The sequence below is a fragment of the Choloepus didactylus genome, chromosome 21 (genome assembly GCF_015220235.1).
Source record: "Choloepus didactylus isolate mChoDid1 chromosome 21, mChoDid1.pri, whole genome shotgun sequence".
NCBI lineage: Eukaryota > Metazoa > Chordata > Mammalia > Pilosa > Megalonychidae > Choloepus > Choloepus didactylus.
This window is the reverse complement of record NC_051327.1, coordinates 17,814,677-17,833,351: the sequence shown is the minus strand read 5'-3', so window position 1 is coordinate 17,833,351 and position 18,675 is coordinate 17,814,677. Positions and strand designations below refer to the sequence as shown.

The 18,675-nt window shown below is 56.3% G+C and overlaps 1 protein-coding gene across 2 annotated transcripts; it reads left to right on the top strand.

Annotated features, from left to right (window-relative positions):
- The first annotated feature begins 5,143 nt into the window (after nt 1-5,143).
- Nucleotides 5,144-16,142, top strand: ORAI2 (ORAI calcium release-activated calcium modulator 2). Of its 2 annotated transcripts, none has more exons than XM_037813734.1 (3): nt 5,144-5,284; nt 8,871-9,158; nt 13,010-16,142. In XM_037813734.1, exons 2-3 carry the CDS (start codon nt 8,934-8,936, stop codon nt 13,547-13,549), a joined length of 765 nt encoding a protein of 254 aa, XP_037669662.1. In that variant the 5' UTR covers nt 5,144-5,284; nt 8,871-8,933; the 3' UTR covers nt 13,550-16,142. The 2 variants fall into 2 exon arrangements, with proteins under 2 accessions (XP_037669662.1, XP_037669661.1); XM_037813733.1 differs by lacking the exon at nt 5,144-5,284 and adding an exon at nt 5,610-5,763.
- The last annotated feature ends 2,533 nt before the right edge of the window (nt 16,143-18,675 follow it).

Below are 18,675 nucleotides of genomic sequence, written 5' to 3'. Positions count from 1 at the left end.
CCTGTGTTTTCACTTTTGTCACAGACCTGCTGGTAGATTTCGTGTTTTGTTTTTCTCCAATCTTTGAACTGTTGGTTTCCTTATCTCCCCTCCAAAATGTGTCACAACTCCTCTTTTGACTTTGCAGCCTGGATCTCATGGGCCTTCTCTGCATCACTGGAGGCTGTTGGGGGTGCGTGGGTTTGCATCCTGATGTCGCCTCTGATGAGCCGGGGGACCCTGGCTAGGTCACTTCCTGCTGCTGCCCCGTTCACCTGGCTGAGAGCCGAGAGAGAGACGCGGTTGACAGATGTGTATTGAGAGGATGAGCAAGTGACTGAGCAGATGTCAGATGCCAGGCTGGGTGCTTATGCTACCCCTTTACTAGATTTTGGAAAGAATATATGGGTAAGAAATGATCATTTTTTTTGAGGTCATCAATAGCTTGGGTTAACCAACTCTCAGCCTTTCTTCAAGGTATGTTTTGCTTGGGAAGAGAGGAGCAAACAGTTGGATGTTGTCAGTGAGGAGGGAGTGGGTGGGACAGAGCCACACTGAGGGGGGTCATGAAGTAAAGGCCTTGCTGATTGTCCAGCCGGGGGGTGGGAGGAGGTGCTGGAACTGAACCACCAAGGTGTACGACACTTGGACTTGGTTATCTCAGAATGGCCCAGTGTATAAAAATTTTTATTTACCAAACAGGTTAGGCCTTCATTCATTCACTGCCTGAACAGACATCTACTGAGCACCTCATGGGCAGCCCTGTGCCAGGCCTAGTAATCTTTATCAGAGTATATTTTAGATTTCCCATAGGGATTTAACAAGCAAGATGTCTAAGCACAGAGAGATCTAGAAACTTGCCCAGATCACCCAATAAGTGAGGGGAAGAGCTGGGATTTGCACCAGGCCATGTGCCTCCAGAGTCCAGGCAACCTGGCCCTACACCTCCCTTCTGCTCCATGGGCAAAACAGCTGTGTGAACCCAAGCCTGCCGAGGAGGGTGCCCAGGGCTGTCCTTTGGGTGCTGGGGCTGCAACGAGCTCCTTGGTGTGTTAATATCTGTACATGTGCAACATAATACTAGTATAGCGTAAGATATAACAGTGAGCAAGCCTAGAATTACAGAAATGAATGTCTGCTAAAGCAAGCAGTCACTGTACTTACCACTCTTCCCACCATGCTGACTACTTTCAGCTCACCTGGAGGATCACGCAGCTGATCTGTGTCAGTCCCACTGTGAGGGTCCCCAGATGTCACTCGGGAACCCAGCACTGCCCACCTCTCCTTAGCCTCTTCCTTCATACGTCCACTCACCCACTTTGTAGAAGGTGCATTGACCTGTCTGTTCTCAGGTCTCTGCCCCCGCCACCAGCCCCTCACACCCACTGCCCCATCGACTGGCCCACACATGTGAGCCAGTGCACTCTGCTTTCCCACCTGCAGACAGGTTCCCCTCCCCACCCCCAGCCCCCACAGTCTCCTGAACTTTCCGGCTCACTCCTGTCAGCAGACAGAAGTGTCTGGTGTCTCCCATCTTAAAACAAAAGCCTTGTCTCCATGATCTACAACTCCATTTCTCCCCTCCCCTTCTGAGGCCACCTTTCCCAAAGAGCTCTCTGTCTGCCCCTGTGCCCCTCATCCTCCCCTCACCCTCTCCTGGCAGCTTTCATCCCCATCAGTCCACTGAAATCCTGGGCAAAGAAACCACCTGGCCGAGCCCATCCCCATGGCAGCTTTCTATGCAGTTTTCCAAACTCTTGGCCTTCTGACAGTGCTCCTTCCTGGTTCTCTTTCTGCTTTTCCCTTACTTGCTTCCCCTCTGCTCAAATTCTTAAGTGTTGGGGCAACCCAGAGCTGTATTCCCTCCTCTGTGACATACCCCCACCCCAGCACTGCCCTGTCATCTTCCATACGCCTGTCCCTCACTTACCTGGCTGCCCTCCCCACCAGCGCTCCCCACACCCCAGCTCAGCGGTCAGCTCCTGCTTGTCCTGTTCTGTGCTGTCTCCCTCACGCCAGCACTGTGTTTGGGACAGAACAGATGCTCAGCAGATACCACGTAAGTGATTGAGCACATCTCAGTGACTGGAGGCAACAGACAAGTTATATATCATTAGAGAAGTTGTAGGTTTACTTAAAAATCATACAGGAAATAGAGTTCCATATAAGCCCCTATTATTAACAGCTGGCGTTAGTGTGGTGCCTTAAACAGGCAAGTTCTTCACACCTGAAACTGCTTATTTAGCAGGAAGAGTGGACTTCTGCAGATAATTATGTTGGCCAGAGGGTGGCAACATGATGTCCACTCTCAGGGTGTGTCACCTTCTTCAAAACTCCCAATTCTGATTCATTACATCTAAAAAAGAAATCAACCAAAAATTATTAAATTGAGCTACAGGAGTGATGTTCTACTGACTTTTGGAAATAGGACTATAATTAAATCCAGTTTCCGGGACTGGATGGAAGGAGAGCTGTGTGAAAATGTTTTTAATCATCGGAAGCAGCCATGTTTTCTCCTTTTGCCCTTTGGAAGTTAATTTCTGTTTACTATTTGGCATACTTGACTAAAGTGAGGTGCAATTACCGTATATTAACATATATTTCACTAAAGAGAAATTAACTAGGGACAAGGCCTAAGAGGCTGTTTGCATTTTTCTTAGTCCATGGAATGTAGCAAATGTTTACTGAGCACCTACTAAGTGCTAAATCCAAAGCATTCAAAGTGCACTTTGCTGGGCACTTTCCTTGTCTTCAAGGAGCTCAAGATCCGATCAGGGACACAGACTCAAAAAGATGAACATAACCAGGTGAGGTTCAGGGTGCCAAGTACAAACCCAGGCCCCCAGATGATGGGAAAGGCCAAGCAGGCTCGTAGGCAGCTCAGTGTTAAGGATACCCTGCCAGGCTCTCTAAACCAGGTTAAGGGGTTTGGAGTTTATCTGAGGCAACAGGGAACCTTGGAAGGGCTGGGGGCAGAACAGAGTCACGAGGAGGACTTTTTTCTCTGCAGTGTGGAGAATCGATGGGAAGGGAACAGGTAGGAGTCTCTGGCAGTGACACACCAGAGGTGGGAAAGGCCTGAATTCGTAAAGAGGCAAGTGGGCACAGGGAGAAATGGGAGAGTCAGAGACACTGAGGTGGGATCCACAGGACACACTGCGGAGGGGAGGAGTCTGGGATGACCCCAGGTTTATGATGTCACCAACCAGGTGGAAGGTGAAACATCCCCTGGGCCTGTGGCCCAGGAGGTGGAATAGGTGTGTGAGGGAAAGATGCCAAGTTCAGCTGTGGGCATGGTGAAGTGCGGGCACCCTTCGGACACCCCCTGCAGAGGTGTCTGCCAGGCTGAGTCGGGCCCTTGAATGAATGGGAGTGGATGAGACCAGCCAGGGAGAAGTAGAGAAGAGAAGGGACCCAGACAGAACCCTGGGAGACAGCCATAGCTGAGGGAGGAGAATGTTTCCAGTGACAGGCAAGGCGATGGCTGAGATATCCCTTGGCCTTAGCAACACAGTTTCAGAGGTCTTCACAGGCTGGGGAGAAAAATGGAAGTGTTGACAGCTCTCCTGTGATGTCTGGCCCTGAAGGAGGAAGGTGGTGACAGGAGAGTGGCTGAAAGAGGCCAAGCTACAGGGGGAGGCGGCCGAGAGGGTAAGAATTGGGTCTAAGTTGGGTCTCAGCAAGACCAGAGAAGAGAGGTGGTGGGCTGGGAACCGAGAGAAAGAAGGGATCCAAAGTGGGTGATGACAAGGGCAAGGCCATAGGAGTGAATGGCCGAGGGGACAGACCTGACCCAGTGGACTCATTGTCCCCACAGACTGAGGCCTTCCAGGATGGTAAGGCAGGGATCACGATCTACACCCCATGGGGGGTGGGATGGGCTGCTGAGGAGGTGGCTAGAGGTGGAGGATCCTTGGAATATGCCTCAGAGAATTGGTCCTTCTCAAATGTGGAGTAGCTGAGGCCCTGGTTGAGGAAGTAACCCAGACAGCCTGACTGCACCACTGGGTGCCTGGCACTGGTGACCTGTACCTACACACCGTTCCCCTCTGCATAAGTCCCACCCAATGCCTGTGCACGTGAGGCGGATCCTCCAACAGTGTCTCTCCTGTCAGCGTGGTGCTGCCACCCTCCTACATCTTCTAGGAAAAAAAAAAAAGTCATCTTCTCTAAGGAAACTGGTTCTGAAAAGTACTGGCAATTTCATCTTACATTTTGCTTCTGTCTGGGCATGCTTGGGGCAGGGGGAGGCATTGCTAACTGGCTAGGAAGCTTTCTAAAGGGTGTGCAAAGTCAGGCTTCAAGGGTGAGAACTCAGCAAGAAAATGACTGTTGCTGAAAGAATTTCATCTGTGATGCAATTACTGTAGTTTACAATGTGCTTTCTTCCTGTTTTCCGGTTTGTTTTGCAAAGAGCTTGCGGGTTTGAAAGCCACAGCAAGACTGCTTTTTGAGGACTTTACCCCCTGACACAGAACACAGAGCAAATTCAAATGGTCCCTTTCATGTAGCTGTCTACAGTGGGGGGCAGGAGGGACAGTTATCAAACACTAGACTTTTCCTATGCCCTTTGTCTTGGAGCCCAGCAAACCTGCTGGTTATAACCAGGAGAAAAACTGGCTTAGTCTGTTTTTAAGTGTCCTCCTGGATTAGAGGGATCATTCCAGCCCTCAGCAATGGTCTCTAAATCCAAGTTGAAGTACAAATGGATTTGGTCTGGCATCTGTAATGTCTACTCTTACAATTGTCAGAAAACTTGGACCAGTTGCCCTGAGTGGAATTTTTCTTTCATTTAGATAACTGTGTCACAGTCCAAAGCTCTTGTGACAGATGGAAAAATCCTATGTAGGGCACACATCCTAGCATGTAGGAAGGACTCCAAGGGGCTGTCTGGCCCAGATGGGCTGGTAGGAACCCATCTCGCCTCTAGTGAATTAATCAGGTGCACTTCCTGAAAAGCAGAACATTCCAGTTTTAATATCTCAGTCGTAAACTGGAGAGAATTCTCGGTTAAGGATGAGGGGGTTCCCTGCAGTCGCAAAGGAAGAGGCCTGGTGCACAGCAAAACGCTTTCAACTCCAGGAGCTTGCACACGGGAGACGGCCACGCTGCGCCTCGCCCTCCCCGCCCTCTTCCCGCGCTCCCTACCTCGCATTCACCCCGCCCCGCGGTCTGATAACCCGGCACCTGCAGGCGCGCCCTTGGGGCCATTCCCCGCCCTTCCCCTGCCAGTGCCCCATCCCGGACATCCTCGAAGGCCGCCCGGAGGACCCCGGGGCTCCGTTCTGCGCGAAGACACACCCGGGTGAGGGGAAGCGCAGCCCCACGGTGCTGTCCCCGCGGCCCGGGCCGGGTCCCAGCGCGGCGGCAGAGCCCCAGGGCGGCGTCCCTGCAAGGCGCGGCGGCGCCCCCGGCTGGGCAGGTCCCGGGGTGATGCGCCCCGTCGCGGGCTTGCCGCTCCCCCTGCAAACCCCCCGGGGCGACACCGAGGCCGCGCCCCCCTCCCGCCTGAGCCGCGGAGGGGCAGCCAGCAGGGTGCCCGGGGTCCGGCCCGGTCACGTGGCCCGCAGCGCCCCCGCCGGCCCGGTCACGTGACGGCGCGCGCCGTTGCCTTGGCAGCGGCTGCGCGGGCCGGCGGAGGCGGGGCTGGGGGGGACCCCGCGGGACGCGAGGACGGAGGGCGGGAGGGGGCCGCGCTCGGCGCCCGGGCTCGGCCACAGGCCCCTGGGCCACGCCGCCTGCAGCGAGCCCGCAGCCGGAGCCCGGGCGGCCAGGGCAGCTCCGGTGAGTGTCGGCGGGCCGGCGCCCACCCCTCGGCCGCGGGGTTCTGGCTGGGGGCAGGGGGGATCCCCGCCCAGCGGGGGAGCGGGAATTGGGGCGGGGAGATTCTAGAGGCGAGAGCGCGCGGCTTTTTCCCGGACGGGGTCGGGATGGGGCGGAAGGCGGAGGGAAGGACCGCGGGGCGGCCAGGTGACCCCACCCCCGCGGGATCCCCGGGTGGGTGCGGCGCGGAGCCGCCTCGGAGGTCGGGATCGCTGAGCCCAGGTCCTTCCCCAGGGGAGGGGACGTAGATCGGGTGGGTTCTGGGGTCTGCAGCGCCCCCTCCCCGCGTCTCCGAGTGACAGAGTGAAAAAGCCACGGAGGTGACCGCCTGGGGAGAATCTGCTCAGGGCTCGCCATTGCCCGTGCCCCAAATATTTAAGGGAAGTGAGGACAGGCAGAACGCAGAACCTGCCGCGGGGAAATGGTTCAAACAGACCTGCCAAGGAGAATTGCTAACCTTTAGAGAGAGGGCCACCATTATCCTACATGAAAGACGTTTTTTCGTTCTCTGGCTGACTGACTGTCCCTTATCAAAACAGAAAGCCACAGGGTTAGCGGGTAGAGCATCCTTTGGAGCCTCTGCCACCTGACTGGCCTGTCGAGCTCCACCTTGGCCCTCCCCACTCCCTGCTTGAGCCTTGGAGGGGGTGGGGGGACCCGACTCTGCTCCTCCCCCTGGAGCACAAGGCCTGGCACTGAGAGCACAAAGGAGGGATTTGGATCCGGCCCTGGGCTGCTCCCTCTGGAGGAAGTGGCTTCTCTGCTTTTAGGATCCAGCTCCAAGCAGACAAATGGCCCTTCCTCCCCAACCCGGCCTACTCTGGGGACTTCCACCGGGCGGAGCCTACCCTGGCCACTCACTGGAGGCCACCCTCAGCCCTCCTGTCCCCAAAGCTCGCCTCCACCTCCACTGGCAACCTTGAGCCCCAGCCCATGCTCACTGATGGCCCCTGGATTTCCTCTTCTTCACCCCATACATCCCTTCATACCTCTAGAGGCCTCCCGGCTCTCCGAGTCAGCCACCGTTTCACTGCACAGACCCGATGGACACACTGATATCTGGTCTGCTCTGCGCCTGTGGCCAGGCACCGCCCCCTACTCCCTGCATCCTACTTCCACCGGGTTCTCCCTGCCCCCTCAGCAGCCAGCCTTCCTGCTGTGCAGCGTGCACTGCAAGCTCGTCCTCCTGCCTCTCAGAACCCTTCCACATAAGCAGCATCTTGTCTTTGAGGGAGAGTCCCCGCTTGCCAAGGCTGCCTTCGCCACTGTGTCCTTGTCCCCTAATTGTGCTCTCTTGTGCAAGGGCCCCATCCCCACCCCGCCCAAGGCTGAGGCAGCCAGCACCTGTCTGCTCCCTCAGCCCTTCACACCCCTCCACAGCATCATTTAGCTCATTGGATGAGAATTCCCCCTTAACTCTGCCCCCACTGGGCAGTGGGGCCCCTTGAACGGGAGATTCTCTGTTCTTTCATCTCTGATGACTGCGTCCCATTTGCAGTCTTCTATCAGGGCCCAGAAGCATCTCTTGGATGCAGGACAAAGGATGGCTGCTCGGTGCTTTTCTTGTCTTTCACCCTTCCACTGTCTCCATCACAGCTGCAGGCTCAACTCTGCTACAGAGATCTGGGGAAAAAGAGAAAAGGTGCATTGCCTAATTATGACTTTAAGTAATTTGGAGCTGACTGACAGAATGGGTTAGTGAGTAACTTCCCCAGATTCTTCTCGGGGGAGTAGGGGGAAGCATTCCAGTGATGAGAGTTCTGGAGCACGGTGCCGCTGGCTGCAGATGGGGCCAGGAACAGGGACCAAATCTCCCAAACTGGCATTCCTTAAATGACCTAGTAATTGGTATCTCCTGGCAGAAATAGAAGGGCACAGAACTGTCCCCAGGGATCCTGGTAGCCAGTGAAAACTGTATCTTTGTAGCCTGGAGGAGGACACAGAGAAAGACACAGCAAGAGAGAGATCCCAGCACCCCCCACCCCAGGCCCTTCCTGGTGAACTCTTTCGGGATGGGCGTTTGTGGGTCAAGTTTGGGGTGTCTCCTCAGCCGCTGAGCCTGGTTAAAGACTCCCTGCCCACTGACCCCCCCAGCCAGGTTTCCTGGGACCTAGAAACACTGATCTGCTTGTAACGGCCTTAGCAGGCTTCCAGGGGGCCCTTGTGAGCCCAGCATGAAAGTTAACATCTGGTGCCAGGGGGCAGCAAGGTGCCCGTGCCCTTGAAGCCTGGGCAGCAGGTTCATCAGAGCCAGGTCCCAGCATGGGGCTGCCCAGCCACCCCGTGGGCCACGTGAGATCGCCAATCCCCTATTTGGATTAGAGGACATTGGGGTATAATGCACAAATCTAGGTAGACCGGGCCTTCTGAACTGTCTGCGTTGTCGCCTACCCAGGTGTGTACCCGGGGAGACACCAGGGTCCCAGCATCTGATTCCTCCTTAAGAAGTGCTCACACCAGTTGGCGGATTTAGCTTTCCGTTTAGCTCAAGGTCTCATTTGGGGGTGTGGGGTGGGGGTGAACCATACTGATTAAAGTAGGATTTGAGGAACTAGTGGCTTCTTGGAAACACTCGTTCCGTGCTTGGTCCCCTGGACATTGAAGGGCAACTTTGGGTCTTCAGGGCTGCCCTGTAGGGTGGGATGGTACCTGTGCCGAAGACACAGAGTGAGGCAGGAAGAGCCGGATGTCACGCTCGAGGTCACGCAGTAGCATTGGGTCAGGTTTTGTGACTTTAGGTCCTTTCTGGCTCCCTGTTTCTTGAACGGGTAAACGGTGGGATTTGTTAGGAACTTGGGTCAACCCCTGAATTCCTCGAGAGCTTCTCTGGGCCTGGGGACGGGAGGCCCAGTTTCGGCTTGTTGGGGAGCTCCTTTTCTGGGGTGGAGCCTGCCAATGCCTGCCTGACCCGCCTCCCCTCTGAACAGCCCCCACTTCCCAGTTTGGGGGGGCTGCCTCAGAGAACCAGGGCTCCACACACGCTTTTTTTTGGATCCTCTGGCTCTGGTGTGGGGTGTGAACAGCCAGCCCCAGGGAGAAGTAAAGGGCCTTGATTCTGACTTTTCCAGGCCCCAGGAGCCCTCTCGAATGCCTGAGTGCGCCCCGCTCCTGCCCCAAGCCTGGCTCCCACCATGAGCGCCGAGCTCAACGTGCCCCCGGCCCCCTCCACACCTGCCTGCTCAGAGCCCGGCCACAAAGGCATGGATTATCGGGACTGGGTCCGCCGCAGCTACCTGGAGCTGGTCACCTCCAACCACCACTCGGTGCAGGCCCTGTCCTGGAGGAAGCTCTACCTGAGCAGGGCCAAGCTGAAGGCCTCCAGCCGCACCTCCGCCCTGCTCTCAGGCTTCGCCATGGTGAGTGCAGACGTGGCGGGGAGGTAGGCTGCAGGATGCGCTTTTGCAAATCTAGATTCTGTGCTGCTTCGAGGAGCAGAGCACGCCCTCTGGGCCCCGCTGTCAGCCAGGATGGGCTGTTAGGAAGTCTCTGCGCTCTGAGTGGACTGCACTGCCAACGCCAGGGGGCTGGGGAGTGCAGGGTGGTCCCCAGGGCCCTCACCAAGCCCACCACCCTCTCACGTTCCACAGAAGGTATTTGCCTGGCCGGGAAGTCAGTGGGGGGTAACAGAAATCTCTTCAATGTACAGGGTTTCCTAGAGAAACAGACACAGGGACGGCCCATCTTGGGCAATACCCAAAAGTTCGGACACCTGAGGGATTGATTGGGGTTTGCTCAGGTTAGCCCGACAGTTGGGGGTGCGGAAGCTTCCTGAGTGTGGCCTCCAGAGTGACGCAGCAGAGCCTCTGGCCTGACTTCCAGCTGGCCTGCCTGGGGCTTTCCCTGTGAGTGATTCCCAAAGGCAGAGAGGACAGTGGGGACACAGCATACACTGCAAAGGGACCCCCTCCCGTTGATTCCCAAGTCCCCAGACCTACACCCCTCCAGGAGGTTGTCCTGGAGGGGAGAGGCTGTCAGGACTGGGGTGAGAACAGGGCAGAGCTGGCTCATGTCACCGTGGCCGCCCCTCCTTGCCTGTAGGCTCATGGGTCCTGTGGGGCTGGGAGTGGTTTTTCCCCTTATGTGACAGTAATGGTTGTTTTCCCATAGCCTAGAGGCTCAGTTGTCAAATTGGTGGTGCGGAAATAAGAAACTGTCAAAGGGAACTGAGATGGCCACTCCCACGACAAAGGGCTGCTGGGCCTCCCCTGGGAAAACAGACACGTCTCCGAGAGGGTGTGGCTTCCGTCTGGGGTGAGGTGAGGGCCACCGAGCCGGGAGGGCCACCCCTTCTGGTTTAGGTCTGCTTAAAGCAAAGGCTTATTTGATTCCTGAGTTTAACTTTTCCAACGTAATTATGAAAGTGTACGTTCACATCGTGCCCAACTTGGGCTCAGAGGACTTTCTTCCCATGATTTCCATCACATTAAAAAGATGAAAATTTTTCTCAAGCTTAGTGTTGGGGAATATGTGTGAAAATTTGGATGTCACTATTGAAATTATAGCTTGCTTTCTACAACACAGAATTAGAGTATTGCATTAAATTTGTCTGGCCTGTATTTTTTTTCTTTTTAACTTCAAAAAACTAACTCTGAGCCGTAGTGCATGACTTAATGCAGGAAGATGGTGATTCCTTTCTCTCGGGGCCCAGGTCTCGGAAGTGGTTTCCTGTCCGCAGCTGTCTTTTGAAAACCCTGGTCTTGCAAACATTTGGATTTGCAAACCTATGGAAGCTTCACTGTTATTTTCAAGCCAACAATATGCCCGCCCAAGTTGAAGGCTTCAAAATCATGAGTTAAAATTTGAAAACAAGCCCTGCAAATAATGTTATGAAACAGAGGGCCTGAACTCTGAAGGAGAGGAGAGGATGAGTCTTACTGGCAGCCTTGGTGGGGGAGGGGGGGCATGAAGTGGTCTTGGAATGAGGAAAGTGACACTGAGACACAGGGACAGGAATCCCAGAAGGTCACCTGGGTTTCGAGAGCAGGCCCGGGGTGCCGTCTGTCCATAGCTTGGCAACTCCAGTCACACTTTCTGTTAATAATTCATTTCCTCAGCGTTTGGGGAGACTGTCCTCTGCACCAGCTGCTTGGAGCAGTTTGGGGGTGTATTTCAAAAGGCACGTGGTGCCCTGCCCCTCTGATGGAGAAGTTCCCTCTCAGGAGGGCTGCCCACTACTTAAAGCGCCTGTAGGCCCCTCCGTGTCAGCAAAATGGGGAAGCACCGAGCCCGGAATGTCCAGCACAGCCAGTATGTGTGGGGGGTGCCAGCACCAATAGAGCTGCTTGGTTAGATTAATGCACCCCAAGCAATTGGGGAGCAGCCTGGGAAAAAATGGGGGACAGACCCAGGTCTCAGATAGTATCTCAGCTACATAAACCATGGCTGAATTTGGGCAGGGGCTGGATGCGAACATGGAAAAATTAAAACTGGCAGTTTGCTAAGTGGAGTCCCCTTTTTATATCATGTATTCCCTAGACAGAATCGGACAGCTGTTCCCTTGTCCAACAACAAGCGGTTCAGCCAAACCTTAAGTTCTTCATGTTTATTATCCTTCCCCTAACGCAGAGAACCAGTGATCCGAGGCAGCCTCGTAAAATCTCTGCTGTTTGAACACATTGAAAAATGGCCTTTTGGCCTTTTCTCCTTGGAAGGCTGAACAAAACTGCTTTCCTTGTGTGTCCTGCCTCCCATCCCTCCACCCCTCAACTGTTTGTCTCTTTTCTCAGAGTCCTCTGCAGTTTGCAACATCCTTTTGTTGACTGCATATCTTTTGGGTAACAAGAGTCTAAGAGTCTTTCCTGAGTCACACGAACACTGAGAAAAGATCACCCCTCGGCCCACATCCCATGACTGCTGACTTTTTGGATACTTTTCAGAATGGCCTCAGCAATAATCACTAAGTTAGTTGCTGTTCAGCTTGTGGTCCACTAGGACTGCCATATCTTCTTTTCACCTACCATCTCCACTGAAGATGAGATGAGGGGATGAGGTATCCCACCCTAAGAAGTGGCATTCGTTAGAGGAAGTTGTGGAATCTTTCCTGTAGATTTATTTTACAGCAGGGATGGCTCAGATCTAGAATATAAACAGCGTGTAGAAAACCCTTTCTCTGGCTTCTCCCTGCATTCCCCCCCCCCCCCATTGTCCCACCCCCAGTCTGGTTTCTTAACTTTAGGTGTCTGGGAAAAGGCCCTTATTGCATCTTTGTGGCATGAGCCCTGGAGTAGCCACCTGGCCCTGGACTAAAACCTCCACTGGGGCGGTGGGACGGGCATCCGTGGCTTGGTTGGGGCGGGGGGAGGCCTGAAAGGGGGTCATGCCTGTCTGCCAGTGGCAGCCCCTCAGGTGTGCACTGGGCAGAGCCCAGTCTGAATGGCTACAGAGATAAGCTAGGGCTTCAGGTGCCCTCTGTAGGATTTGGGTTTTTCCCTTCAATTTTAAAATACTTTTTTTTCACCGAAGTGTAATACCTGTGGACATAGTTAACAAATTAAGGACTGCTAAAATGCCTATAACAGACCCCAGCGGCCACTTCCCCACCTCTTGTCCCCACTCGAGGGGCCACCACCAGCCTCTGCCAGCCGCCACTTCCGGCATTTGCCTCCATGTTCCTAAATAATATGCTCAGACTGCTGTTTCTGGCTCAATTTTCGACATTATCTGTTGGCATCCTGCCATGGTGGTTGATGATTTAGCTTTTTCCAGCCCGGCCCCCTTCCCACAGCTTCCCCTCCTCACCGCTGCCCTCACTGATCTCCCCATCCCTGTACCTTAGAGATATGGCTTTGCCCCTTGACCTTTGCTCTCTGGCCGAGAGCTGTGCCATGTGGCCTGAGCCTGTCCAGGTGGGCAGCACCGAGTCTGGGCACCAGCAGGAGCTTCCATTTTTACCTTTTTCTGTTTGGAGAAGGTCCGTTTTTACTATTTGAAAAACAGTCCATGTTTTACAGCTAGATTCCATTTCCACTTGGCTCTAGTATGAATAGCAAATCCTCACACTGCCAGCCACGTTCCCACGGAAATGGGGCTTCTGCTCTTGGGTTGCAGTTAGGTGCCCCCGAGAGGCCCCTGCCGATCCGTGTCCGGGGAGGCCCCCGAGCTGCTTTACTCTCCTCTGTACTTAGATTTGTCCGCAGCGAGATCATTAGCTCCTGGAACGGAGGTGAGTTAGAAGTGCTGACCTCCGAGTGCCCGCTCTGCCCCGCAGGTGGCCATGGTGGAGGTGCAGCTGGAGACGCAGTACGAGTACCCGCGCCCGCTGCTCATCGCCTTCAGCGGCTGCACCACCGTGCTGGTGGCCGTGCACCTCTTCGCCCTGCTCATCAGCACCTGCATCCTGCCCAACGTGGAGGCCGTCAGCAACATCCACAACCTCAACTCCATCAGCGAGTCGCCGCACGAGCGCATGCACCCCTACATCGAGCTGGCCTGGGGCTTCTCCACGGTGCTGGGCATCCTGCTCTTCCTGGCCGAGGTGGTGCTGCTCTGCTGGATCAAATTCCTGCCGGTGGACGCGCGGCCCCCGCCCGGCCCCCCGCCCGGCCCCGGCGGCCACACGGGCTGGCAGGCCGCCCTGGTGTCCACCATCATCATGGTGCCCGTGGGCCTCATCTTCGTGGTCTTCACCATCCACTTCTACCGCTCACTGGTGCGCCACAAGACCGAGCGCCACAACCGCGAGATCGAGGAGCTGCACAAGCTCAAGGTGCAGCTGGACGGCCACGAGCGCAGCCTGCAGGTCGTGTGAGGCCGCCCGGGGCAGGTGCTGGCCGGGAGGTGCCCGCGCCGGGCCCAGGAGCCAAAGCGAAGGGCAAACGGGTCACCAGGCCGCCTCTGGCATGGCCGGGTGGTTCCAGGCCAAGGCATTACTCCTGTCTGAACGCTTCGTGATCTCTGGATAACTTCCTCCCTGAAAGTGGAAATCTTTACTTAAACAGAGACCCTGTTGCCGAGCGCTCAGGGGTGAAGAGGCTGACACCTTGGCCCTGGGGATTTCCTGAGTCGGGGACATGTCCCTTGAGTTGAAGGAAGAGAAGGGTGACAGAGAGAGGCGCATGCTGTGCAAGTCTGGGGCGTGTTGGGGGCAGCGCGAGAGGACCTGCCCACCAGCCCTGTGGTCAGGAGTGCTCTCAGAGACCTGGTGGTGGCCAGTGGGTACAGGGACATCAGAGAAGGGGAAGCCTGGAAGACCTGAGGCGGCCACCTCTGATGGTGCCACACTGCTGTGACGAGATGGGGGCTGGGATTCGGGCTGGGGAGGGGGGAACATGGGATCACCGCTTGGCCTGGTGCTTCCCTCCCCACCCAGAGGGAGATGGGTGGCCTGGCTTGTGGTGGGAAGGCAGGAGTCTGGGCACACGTCAGCTCAGCAGCCTGGGGTGGGTGCCCCTGCAGGGATCAGGCTTGTGCAGCCCCAGGGAGAGTGGGTGATGCCTGTCTGTGGGTGTCCCGTGCGAGGTGCCCCATGAGGAGGCTGAGCTCATGGAGAGGTGTCCTGAAGCCCAGCGGGCACCTCTGCAGGAACGGTGACCCACCCACAGCGCTCACCCTCCCAGGCCCTCCAGGCCTCTCAGCCGGGCGCAGGGGCCCAGCCCACCCCTTTACGCAGCCGTGTGCGACGTGGGCTCTGGGGTCTCGCCGAGGTGGCTGGTAGGCCTGGGCCTGCGCCCTCAGTGCACACGCACGTGACAGTGCCGGCTTCCTGCAAGTGCGCTGCACCCTGCTGCTTTCCAAACCACAGTTCCCTTTCCAGCGGCGACCAGGAGAGGGGGGCCTTTCATTCTGTTTTAATAATAGTCATCAGATTTCATGCTCTGGTCTCTGGCCTTGTGATGGCTTTAGTATCTCTTATGGTCTGGGTTGTCTGTGCCATGAATTCCTGAGGGGCTTGGGGGAGCTGATGGAAGATTCTGGAGACGTGCGTCATGTGGGGAGCGTATCTTTGAAATTTCAAGGGCCACTGGGGAGATGTGCTGAGAAGCCCCTTCTGGACGGCCCACTCTGCAGGGCTGGCCAAGAGCTCTGGCCTCTTCCGAAGGGCTTGTCCACATCCCCTCCCGACATCCCTCTTGGGGCCCTCCTGCCCTCTGACCACGAATGTACTTGCCTGAAGCCCTGCTGAAAAGGCTCAGCTGGTTTAGGTTTTTGAGAGGAATCTCACTGTCACTCCGAGACGTCTGCTTTGCGTCAGGAAGAGGCCCCTGGCTCTTCTGAATGAGTGACTCCCCTCGGCTGGGAGGGGACAGCAGGCCCTTTCTCTGGCTTGAGCCTTTTGAGGGGGGCTATGCTGGGCCTTCATTCTGCTCCCCACTTCCCTGGGCCACTGGGAGCCCTGCCCCAGATGTGCCAGAGCCAAGGAGGCCAGGCTCCCCAAAGCTGGGACACACACCCCATCTTCCACCCAGGGGCTGGTCACTTCACCTGGTCCATGGGTGGAACTTCCGGCCTGGCCTGGCAGCATCTGGGCCACACAAGGGGGCCCATCGATGGCACTACATGCAGGGAGGCTGGCACAGAGTGTCTTTTTTTTTTTCTTTTTTTTTTAATCATTGTACCGTCTATACAATGTATCAGTTCCCATTGTAACCACGATCAGGTGTACAATTCAGTGGCGTTAATCCCACACAATGCTGTGCGGTCACCACCCCTCACCCAAACTGAACCTGTTTTACAGTTTAGGAGAATAATGTGGTTTCTTGTTCTCTTTTGTTCAGAGTACTCGAGAGCCCAGCGCCAGCCTTTCTAGTTCCCCCAGGCGAGGGGCAAATGGGATTTCTGCGGGGACAGAGCTGTGGAGGGTGGTGGTCGGGAGGGAGCTGCAGGGCAGCCCCAGAGCTTGTGTGTGGAGCTGCGGAAACCCGACAGGGCAATTTGGGGAATGGGGAATACACATTACAGGTCGGAAATTTGGTTTCTGGAAATTTAACCTCCTTTTGCAGCATGTCCCGAGGACAGTGGCCTGCTGCCGCGCAGGCTGCCCTGAACCAGGGAGGACTCGCCCTGCTCCACGAGCCGCGCCGTCCTGGTGCTCATGGCGACCGAGGCCCTGTCCCGAGTGGAGCCTTGTCTCCGTTTCCCACCTGGCCAGAGGCTGCACAACTAAAGGTCTCTATTTCAGAAGCTGAGAAGGCAGAATGTATTTCCAGAGTCTTCTAGGAAGGTCTGCTGGGGACAAAACCACATAAGCCTGAGTGGATGAAGGGTCGGTCACCTGCAGAGCCTCACCTGTCTTGTGCTGAGTAATTGTTTCTGCATGCACGTCCTGTAGCCCAGCTCTGTCCTGTGTGTGGGTTTTTAAAACAGTCTCCCCGGACTGAACTGAATAAAGAGCTGAGGCTCTCCGAAGCCCCTTCCGTGGAGTGCTGGGGACGGGGTGCCACGGGGCTGCCCTGGTCCCTCCCCTGCAGCCTGAGCGACACGTCCCTTCTCCCGAGCCCCACCCATCACCTCCTGATTGCAGGTCTCCGGCCACAGGCCCCGGATGTGCTTCCCTATCCTGGCAAATGGAGGGTGTGGACTCTGGAATGCAGCCAGGATGCTCGGGCCATGGAGGGTACTGCTTGGAGGGCGTGCCTCTGCCAGCTGCTTCCCTTCCCAACCTGGGCTGTTTGCAGAAACAGGGAGGGGCCGTCCCATGAGGGGCAGAGCTCCCAGGAGGGAAGGGGCCTTGGGGCTTTGGTCTGGCAGGACTTCTCCCACCCCAGGTACCTGTGCCCCGGGACCGGCCCTTCTGTTCAGCCAGGCCGCCGGGTCCACAGGCCCCCCCAACTCAGCCTGGCAGCCCTGATGGGGAAGGAGCCAGGCTGAGGGAGTTCATATTTTGCAACAGAAGCTCAGTGAGGTGGAGGCTCCCTTCTAGGAAAAAAAAAAAATCTGGCTTCTATTATTTTTAATTTTCTGCTACTTCAACCTAGAGGCTGCTAGGTGGGTAAAGCAGCTGGCACTATGTGGAAAGTGTTGGGGACACTGTTCTGCCAATCCAGAGGCCAGACTGCCTCATCAGCCCAGCAAAGGGACTGCCCGGGGCTGTGTGGTGGCACAGAGACGGTCTGGGGTCAGCAAGGAGGGACTCGTGCCAGTGAGCCCACTGTTTGCAAGCCCTCAGCAAGAGAGCACTTAAAGGGGGCGGAGGGGGATGGTTTCCTCAAGGGAAAAAACAGCCAAAATCCCCATGAAACACCAACACTGCTCCCCACCATCAAGGGCAGGCAGGAGAGTCCCCGTTGGCATGGTGGACCATTTCTGAGCCATGGCAGGACCCAGTTCCCACCCAGCAGATCAGCTCAGTGAAGACTCTCCCCTCAACTCAGACACCCCAGCAGGATGAGGGGTGGGGCTGAGCCCCATTTGGAACCTGCTACTACCCCCCCCTTCCAGCTCCTGCTGTCTGCCCAGTGGGCCTCCCACGGTGGCTGTGGGATGTGGTCCTGGCAGGCCCATTCCCAGAGGCTGCTCCTGAGCTGACGTCAGCGCCCCTCCTGGCTAAGACCAGCCTGGGTCCCGCGCCCACCGCTCAGAACAGATGCACAGCCTGGGTTTCCAATCGCCTTTCCAAAGCCAGGCAGGCTGAGGAAGCTGAGTCACCCTCAACTCCCTCTGGGGGCGGACGCTACGGGAAGTAACTCTGAGGGTACACGCTGCCTTTGGATGTTACCTTCTCCTTAGTCTGAGTATGAGTATCAGAACAGACCAAGGCAGTCTGCACAAAATACATCTGGTGCTTAAGGAAGGTTTGTTGAATGAATGCATGAACGGCCACCTAAAATACACCCTTGGCTGTGACTGCTGGGGACCAGCCCTTCAGCAAAGTCCCAGGCAGTGGTACCCAGGAGCCGAGAAGTGGCTGGCGCATCCCAGCCCGGCGACCCCCGGTCCCCAGCCCTGCTGGTTACATGAACATTCTCTGCTTGGGTGGGGCGTGGGTGTGGGTACATACAGCCTGACCATCTTCAGGGACTAGCTTTGGGGACAAACTCAACTCTTGGGGTCACTAACCTGAACATCGTGTAAAGGAAAATTTCCTACAGTGGGCAGCAGGAAAGACCAGCTGCCAAATGGTCGGCAAGCATAGGGTTATACCAGGTAAAACAGGCTTCATCACAAAATAGCTCCCCCAAGCTTTCCTCCCAGAGAGGCCTCGGTGTGTAGTGTTTCCCAAATTGTGCACGTCCCATGGAGCTCCTTGTTGGGAGCGGATTGTGCAGCCTCCACCTGTCGGGCAGACTCCCCACAGGCCCCCCGGAGCAGACCACTCTGCCTCTGGGCAGCGGAGACCAGCTGGAGCTCCAGCTGGACTTGCCCTTGAATGCCAGTGGCCCAAAGACGGGGAGCCAGCGGTGGGAGTGACCTGCGTGGGGATCACAACACTTGGAAATCCAACACCATCCCCACCGTCATGCTCCAAGTGAACCGACCCAGGGAGCAGTTGGGGCAGTCTGGGAGCCCACTCCCCCCACCCCGCACATGGCACCTGGGCTCGCTCGCCCACGTGGAACCCGATGGCCTCTCCACTGGGAGCTTCACCCGTGGCCCGGCAGCTGGGATGCTGTTAGTGGACAGTGCGTGGCGGCCAAAAGCTCCTCCCCACCCGACAGCTCTCAGGCAGCTCTGGGTGTGTCCATGGAGACCAGTAGCCACCATGAACCCGAAGTGGACCAGACTGGACGCAGCCAGGCTCCCTGGGGCCAGCTCTCAGCAAGCAGTGAGTCGAGTATATTTTGTCTGAAGCCCCAGCTGCTTTTTGTAAGCAGCAGGAGAGGGTTGGCCACACAGGTACACTGGGCCGCGCCCTGTCCAGGTGAGCACCCCGCCTGGCACACCGAGAAAGTGAAAACAACCTTGCTGTGGTCCTGGGAGGTGAGGAGCCTTTTTTTT

Coding starts and splice junctions, on each gene's coding strand:
- ORAI2 (XM_037813734.1), top strand. CDS start 8,934: ATGAGCGCCGAGCTCAACGTGCCCCCGGCCCCCTCCACACCTGCCTGC. Junction 9,159..13,009: donor TGCTCTCAGGCTTCGCCATG/GTGAGTGCAGAC, acceptor TCTGCCCCGCAG/GTGGCCATGGTGGAGGTGCA.